Source organism: Gekko japonicus, unplaced genomic scaffold (assembly GCF_001447785.1).
Source record: "Gekko japonicus isolate JY-2015 unplaced genomic scaffold, Gekko_japonicus_V1.1 scaffold1715, whole genome shotgun sequence".
Lineage (NCBI taxonomy): Eukaryota > Metazoa > Chordata > Lepidosauria > Squamata > Gekkonidae > Gekko > Gekko japonicus.
In genome coordinates, this window is record NW_015172058.1 from 99061 (window position 1) to 107290 (window position 8230).

The 8230-nt window shown below is 46.8% G+C and overlaps 1 protein-coding gene across 1 annotated transcript in view; it reads right to left on the reverse strand.

The window, feature by feature from the left end:
* The window catches only part of BRSK1 (BR serine/threonine kinase 1), a 53948-nt gene that overhangs the window by 17467 nt on the left and 28251 nt on the right, over positions 1-8230 (reverse strand). Inside the window, exons 4-6 of the mRNA XM_015420773.1 lie at positions 7987-8127; positions 4650-4766; positions 2261-2294 (exon numbers count right to left, since the gene is read on the reverse strand). Of these exons, the coding sequence (XP_015276259.1) occupies positions 2261-2294; positions 4650-4766; positions 7987-8127 (292 nt within the window). The remainder of the gene's footprint in view (positions 1-2260; positions 2295-4649; positions 4767-7986; positions 8128-8230) is intronic.

Sequence of the window (8230 nt, forward strand, 5' to 3'; positions counted from 1 at the left end):
CGATCTGAAGATGCCATCATAACCACTCAGGACCATCTTGTTATTGAAGCACTTTATTATTGTTGTTACGTATAACTGTTGTTATGATTTTATTGTTTTATTGGATTTTATGCATGGGCTGTCGCCCCTTGTAAGCCGCCCTGAGCCCGCTTGCGGGGAGGGCGGGGTAAAAATGTTTAAATAAATAAATAAAAGGACAAGGATGTTTGAGTCACTAGGTTCTAGAGGACAGACTCAACATACAGAGAGCAAAAGGAGAGAGACAAACAGCTCTCTACCCCCACATATAATGCTTCCATTTAAAACCCATATATAATGTAGGGCTGCCACCTGATTAACACGACTGTATAGCTATAACTCGAGGAATCAAATAATTAACAATGCGATATCAAGAACACTTTCCTGGGAGCAAGCTCCATTTGAGTAAAATGGGAGTTACTTCTGAGTAGACCTGTTTAGGATTGCTCCCTAAATTTACATCAGACAGGAAGAAAAATGTTCTGCGGGATAAAAAAAGGAAAACACTCTATTTTCTTTGTTTTTGGATGAGGCACATATGTGTTGCAACACACATCATTTCAGAAGAGGCATCCCTCTGTTGAACACACGAAGCTGCCTTTATATAGAATGAGACCCTTGGACTGTCAAGGCCAGTAATAAGAATTATTATTATTGCATGGCACTGTGTGTGGTGTGGTATAGCCAGGAGATCCTAAGATTGTCTAGATCAGTGGTGGCGAACCTATGGCACAGGGGCCAGAGGTGGCACTCAGAGCCCTCTCTGTGGGCACGCGTGCCATCGCCCCAGCCAGCCCCAGACCATCATTAAAGTGTCGAATTATCTGCCAAATAATTTTAAGTAAATGAAAGCATTTGGGATTGCTTTCCTTACTTTGTTTGGATCATCTTAAGTTAATGTATGAGTTGTTTTTTCTAAAGTAAGAACCTCAGTATTCAGGTTAAATTGCCGTGTTGGCACTTTGCGATAAATAAGTGGGTTTTGGGTCGCAGTTTGGGCACTCGGTCTCTAAAAGGTTCGCCATCGCTGGTCTAGATTGTCTAGCAGCGTTATGTTCTAGCTCGTTTTAGCGTTGTGCACCACTAGGTGGCAAGCTAGACTTATTTTGGGGCTGAGAGAGCTCTGAAAGAGCGACGACTGACCCAAGCTCACCCGGCTGGCTTCAAGTGGAGGAGTGAGGAATCGAACCCAGCTCTGCAGATTAGAGTCTGTCGCTCGTAACCACTACACCACGCTGGCTTCCATCAAGGTCAGTATTGTCTACTCAGGCTGGCAGCAGTTCTCCAGGATCTCACATCGCCTACTGCCGAGTCTTTTTTTTCAGAACTGGAGATGCCAGGGACTGGACCCAGGACCTCCTGCAGGCCAAGCCAGTGTGTTCTACCACTCAGCCACGAGCCCTTTCCTGTTCTTGCATACAGGAAGGACTGCGTGTTTTTTAATGGGACTTGACATCTGCAGCTTTTCTAAGTATTTGCATTATTTCTTTTTTAAAAAGCCTTTCAACCAATTAATTAGAGGCAACTTTTTTAGTAATTGAAACCAATCTGTTCCAATTAATCAAGTGCTATTTTTGTAGAAAAAGCCCAGCAGGAACTCATTAGCATAATAGGCCACACCCAACAGCAGAAACTCATTAGCATAATAGGCCGCACCCCCGACAGCACAGCTCATTAGCACATTAGGCCGCACCCCCGTGTTACCAGAAGTGTGGTCATCCAGCCACACCCACCTTTTGCTTGTTATTCTGTTTACCTTGTTTGTTGTCAAAACCCAGGTCCTTCTTTTGTAGCAGGAACTCCTTTGCATGTTAGGCCACACACCCCTAATGTAGCCAATCCTAATGAGTTTCTGCTGTTGGGTGTGGCCTATTATGCTAATGAGTCCTTGCTGGGCGTGGCCAACTTGGGGGCCAGCCGGAACTCCGTTCCTGTGCGTTCCTGCCCAAAAATAGCCCTGATTATATATGTATATACATGTCTATGCACACACACACTCCATCTTTCTTCCTTCTGTCCACTCACTGTCCCTTCCGGTTCATCCCCTCCCACAGTTCCTCCTGAAATCATTCTTCTCATTCACCCAACATATGCTTGAAAAGCCCCCAGTCCAAACTCAGGACTACCAGGGAATTGCCCATTTCCAGGTCTGATGGACCCACTGATCTGATCCTTGGGCAACGGGGAAGGGAAGAGGATAACGGCATACGTCAAGAGAGAAGGAAGTTGGCTGAATCCTTACCTTGATCACCTCGGGACATGCATAGTGAGGAGAACTGCAGCCCAGCATTGGGGGCAGAAAAAAAGAAAGAAAGACAGAGAGACAGAGGAAGAATGAAACGCAGGAGAAAGCTGATTCATGGGGCCATCAGGGGGGGGGGGGCTTGACATGCAGCTTTGACTGTGAGGTGCTGTCCCCTCCCCAAGCTAATGCGGCCTGTAAGAAGGAGCTCCCAATCTGACCTTGCCGCTGAGGTGCTTGGTCATTTCACTTGCACTGGGCCTGCAAGGATCAGGGGACATGTGCCCCATCTGCCCCATGAGACAACCTGCCTGCCGCCCTTTGAGATGAAGAAGTGCAATCTCAGCCTTCATGTACACCCCTAAGATATTCCAGGAAAGGGGGAAGGAAGCACTTTAAGGTTCCCTAACAACCATGCTGTTCAGCTTGCTTCCTCTGCAACTTCCCAGCAGGCTTTCCACCATAGAAGTAGTCTGATTTATTGTCATATTTACACCCTGCCTTTCTCAAGGCAGACCACAAAAGAAGTATAAGTGGATCAAGGTCTCGTTCTCTCTTCCACTCCTGAAGAGTTTCTATTCACTGATGGAAACTGAGGCCTTAACTAGATAAGATGCTACAAGGTCCACAATAGAACATTCCTTGTATTTTTTTTCTTAATAAACTGCAGCTGTACAGGGCCCTTCAGAAAGGAGTTTTCCTTTTCTCCTTTGCTGTCGTCTTGAGCTGACAATGAATGCACTTATAGGTTTCCCCCCAATGAGGTAAAGAATAACTCCGCAGTGACATTTCAAATTATGACACAGACATAGAGAGAGTAGAGTTTTAAACCCCCACCCCCAGCTGTAATTCCAAGGAAAATCAGAGCCCCATGTGGCTGCTGTTTCTGAAGTAAAAATGCATGGGACTGTGTCCATGGAACTTAGCATCATTTCCAATTAGTTCCTGAGAGAGGAGGGACCAGGTGGTCATCAAGGCATGCCCATTTGATGGGCCTTTCTCTCTTTCAGGTTGCTAGGCAACTGCAAAGTACTCCCTTTATTTGTTTATTTTTCCAATGTCTATTCTGCTGTCCCCCATGATAAACTACCCCTGAACAAAAATGCCCCTTCTGTGGCTGACACATGACAGAGTTGGTAAACAGGGTTACCAGCCTCCAGGTGGGGCCTGTAGATCTCCTGGAATTACAACTGCTCTCCAGTCAACAAGAGGTTGGTTCCCCTCGAGAAAATGGGTGCTTTAGAGAGCGGGCTCTATGGTATTATATACCAATGAGGTCCCTCCCCTCCCCAAACCCCGCCCTCCCCAGGCTCCACCCCTAAATCTCCAGGTATTGCCCAACCCAGATTTGGCAACCCTAGTAAACACAATCTCCAAATCCAGGTCTAGGAGAGAGCATCAGATTTATGAAGGCTCGTGGCAAAAAGGTAGCATCTGTCAAGGGCTGTTTCCAAACTGGCAGGATGAAAAGCCAAGTGGCAGAGCTAGTCTGTCTTTCTCTCAAATGACATTTGGGGATCTCAGGAAATGAGCATGGCAGGGAAGAAGTTATCTACATACGTTGGGTGGATATCGACCCCTCCCTTCCCTGGGTAAGTTTAAGGACACAGACTAGGAACAGGTGGGAGACAGGAGAAGACCAATGACAACCATGGCCAAGAGACTATGTCTTATGTTCCCAAATGAACGGGAGTCTTACGGTGTCCCCTGTGTATAAAGCTGTCAACCCCACCCCCATAAATTGGCCCCCTCCACTGCTGACATAACAGTAGCTCACATCTTAAATTGCAGGTGATTCTGCCGCATGTGTATTCGTTTCTTTTAGTGAATACATAATGTCTGAAGGGAAGATGCAATTTACAAAGGACACAGAGGCATGCGCGGGAGACTCATGGCTAGCCACAGATCTCTGATATATGCCCGCTGTGGGTTTCCAGACACCCTTCCTCTCCCCATTTCATAGTTATGGTATTCACTGCTGGAAATATTGCTAGTGTGAATCACCCCTTCCTCGGATCCACACACCTGACTCACCCCTTTCCCATAAATTGGCCCCCTCCACTGCTGACATAACAGTCGTTCACATCTTAAATTGCAGGTGATTCTGTTGCATGTGCCTTCATTTCTTTTCGTGAATACATAATGTCTGAAGGAAGATGCAATTTACAAAGGACACAGAGGCATGCACAGGAGACTCATGGCTAGCCACAGATCTCTGATATATGCCCGCTATGGGTTTCCAGACACCCTTCCTCTCCCCATTTCATAGTTATGGTATTCACTGCTGGAAATATTGCTAGTGTGAATCACCCCTTCCTCGGATCAACACACCTGACTCACCCCTTTCCTGGTGTCTCTACAGCCCAGCCCCGTGCAGAAACTGACTCACCCACAACTTGTTTCCAGCAGGCTGTCTCCGACCTGCAGGGAGGCCATGCCGAAATCCGCAATTCGGATGTTGTTCTTCTCATCCAGCAATAAGTTCTCAGGCTTCAAGTCTCGGTGGCTGTGGAGGGCCAAACGGAAGAGCAATAAACACCAGAAAGACCAAGGTCCCGTTCACACGAGGGAATTTGGGCCGGGAGCAGGACGGTTCGGGGGCAGAGGGGGGCGGGGCTTCGTCATGTGCCCCGCCCCCCGTACCTCACCCGGGGGAACTGCGATCCCCCGCGATCCCCCCCGAAATGACCTCTGCCAGAAAGACAAAAGCTCCTTTCTCACAACTCTGCCTCTTGAACCTGTGGCTGGGTGAATCCAGACTTATCTCAGTGAAGGACTTGTTCTTTCTCTTCTGGATCTTTTCTAAGGTAAAGCTTTTTAAAATGTGCTATGAAGATAAAAAAAATACCAATACAGACACACAGAGAGAAGCTGGCTTCCAGCACAGTAGCCAGAGAATCCATCAGAGTGAGCAGAACACATGCTCTTAATTTGAAAGAAGAAATTCAGTTTTCATGGCTATGGAAATGGGCTGTGAGCTCCTTTGGGCACCCTGGATTCAGAAGCAGTTGTTCCAGAGTTGCTACCCTGAGAAAACGTTTTGTACATACAAGAAGATTCCAGGGTGTTTAATCTACTACATCTGGTTGGATCATTCTGGGTCAATTCACAGGTCAATGTGTTAGCTAACAGAACTGAGAACCTCTCCAAGTGGAAATAACAGTCCCTGGTCTCATTTAAACTTTACATGTCGGCGGATCAGGGAGAGATGATCCAAGAGCTGTTAAGGTTGTTCGAGTCTGTTAATTAAAGGTTGCACTGAGTAAGGTGTTGGGAGTTCAGGACTGCATCTCCCTTCATTGCTTTACCGGTAAGTAACTGTCACACAGAGCGAGGTGGCTCATTTTGGATGGAGGCCATAGTACAGAGGATGGAGGTTTAAACCCATGCAGGAGGCTCCATGGCTGCTATTTACCACTAAAAATCAAGAGGAATGTCCATTCCTAGCTCTGCTAGCTTCTCGTCTAGGCCATCTGACCTTTAGCTCACTCCAATTTGTCATTCATCCTCAAGAAAGTAAACCAATCAAATGCTGACGCCAGTAGAATGGCTGGCATTCCAGCACAACTCATGTTGCAAAACAGCCCCTTTGAGAGCAGAAAACCATGGTTCACAATTAACACCTAGCCCTCAACAACTGCATTGCCAGTAGTAAGTAAGCTACCAATAGCTCTGCTTAAATTGACAGACAGTGCAATCCTACACAGAGTTACACTCCAATCTAAACTCAGTCTAAACTCTGAAGACGTGTGCTTGCACATGAAAGCTTATACCTTGAATAAAACTTTGCTGGTCTTAAAAGGTGTCACTGCCACTGGACTCAAACGTCCTGCTGCTTCAGACCAACATGACTACCCCATGAATCTATCTTCACTTCAGCAGAATAAGTCTGATAACAAGAGTCAATAGAATTACACCCTTCCCAATCCATTGAAGCCAAGGAGCATAGAAGGATGCAGATCTGCTAAGGACTGCACTCGTCTCCCAAGGGGAACCACGTGAGTGATTTATTTGATCTACTGCTATTTGTAAATAGTGTGTGATTTCTAATTTATCTAGTGTCTGTGAGGCATAGTGACCAAGGCAAGAATAAAGTTTGCACGCACACAGAAAAAAACACCAAAAATACCAAACCCAGTTCTGTGATCAATATACCAGGACATGAATACAAGTGAAGCTGCCTTATACTGGAATCAGACTGTCAGTCCATCAAGGTCATTACTATCTACTCACACTGACAACAGGTCTCCAGGGTTTCAGACTGAGGTCTTTCACATCGGCTACTATTTGACCTTTTTTGCTGGGGTTGCTGGGGATTGAACCAGGGACCTTCCGGACGCAAAGCAGATGCATTTCACTGAGCCGTGGCCCCTCCCCTTCTGCAATCAGGCAGCACAAACGATATATGTTTTGCATGCCTTTGCTTTGGATCACTAAACAGAGGTGACCCAACCTCAGTCTTCCTTGCTCCGTTTTTTAGAAAGACCCCCCTGTGTCCCCCAGACAGCTTACCAAGCAACAATGCACACCCAGGGATCCCTTAACAGCTCGAGCATTATTAATCCATGTTTAATGATCCTGAATATGCACTCTTACTTTAGGACACAAGAAATGCTTTGCTGGATCAAACCAAGGTCTGCCTAGAGCAGCTTTCCTTGCAAGAATCCCAGCATCCAGCTCCCACAAAAGTGATCAAAGGCTCCAGTCACACGGGCCGGATATTGCGGGGGGGAGGCGTGGCTGTTTGCCCCGGAGCAAACTACCACACGGCAGCCAGATCAAATGTCCCGCCTGACGCCCCGTGATTGGGGGGAGGTGCCGATCATACCTCACTCCTGCGGCGCGGCAAAGAAGCACTGCCACGGGGGTTGGGTTGTTTTTTTTAACCCAAGTGTTCGCATGCGCCGTTGGGTGCTTGTGCGCACCCGTGGAGACTTGACAAAAAAAAAAACTTTTCGCGACGGGACATGGGTGGGCGCCAGATGCCACGAGCTAACACCGGAAACGTGATCTGACGCCCGCCCTTGCCCTGTGGTTTCCGGAAACTAGTACCTCAGAGGTACTAGTTTTTTACAGCGCATCTTTGGAGTGAAGCCTCGGGTGAGCCATGGGAGCTCTACGCTTCCCAGATGTGGCGGTAAGATCATGCCCGGAAAATCCGCCTATCTTCCGTCTCTCTAGCGTGCCTAATGCTCCGTGTGACCGGGGCCCAACTTTGGTTTACTGAATTCAACTTCCATGAAGCAGGTTTTTCAGCAAAAGGGGATGGTAGAAAGAAACAGAGAGAGGGAAATGCTATGGAGAACTTTACAAAACAATGAGGGTTAGAAATTTGACTTTAAAAAACCCAAACTTGTTTTCTGTATGACAGTTTATGCAAGTGTGTAGAATGCACCCAGCACTGGTAACTTTCTAGGGGAACAAATTTTACTCAAATCGTGATTTTTTTTTAATTAGCTGAAAACTAATTATGGTTGCCCACCTATTTACTGGTAATGGGTTCTGTGCCTTTAACAGGGTCTGTAGACATTAGCAGATGAGAACAATTAACCATATCAGAGAAAGTTTTACCTGGGCAGATCAAGCAATTGTTAAAGGCACAGGAGAAGATAAGGCCTTCGGGGTGTGTGATGTATCTTTATAGAATACCGTGATGTTTCAGTGATACACAGGTGAAAGAAGCACAGGTTCAAGACCCCAGGATGGAGGGGGGAAAGGAAGCTTACCATATAGAATAGCTGTGGCAGAAATCCAAGGCTGAGACAATTTGCCGAAAAAATTTCCTGGCTTCCTTGGGCGTCAGACGTCCCTTCTTCACCAGGTAGTCAAAAAGTTCCCCTCCCGAGACATGTTCTAAAACCAGATATCTGTCGCAGAAGGAGTCCAGAGGCAGTGGCACCAAGAAGAGGAGAAAGGTAGGAAGAAGTGATGAGAATCTTGCAGGTCACGATAGAAACAACCTCATACGGA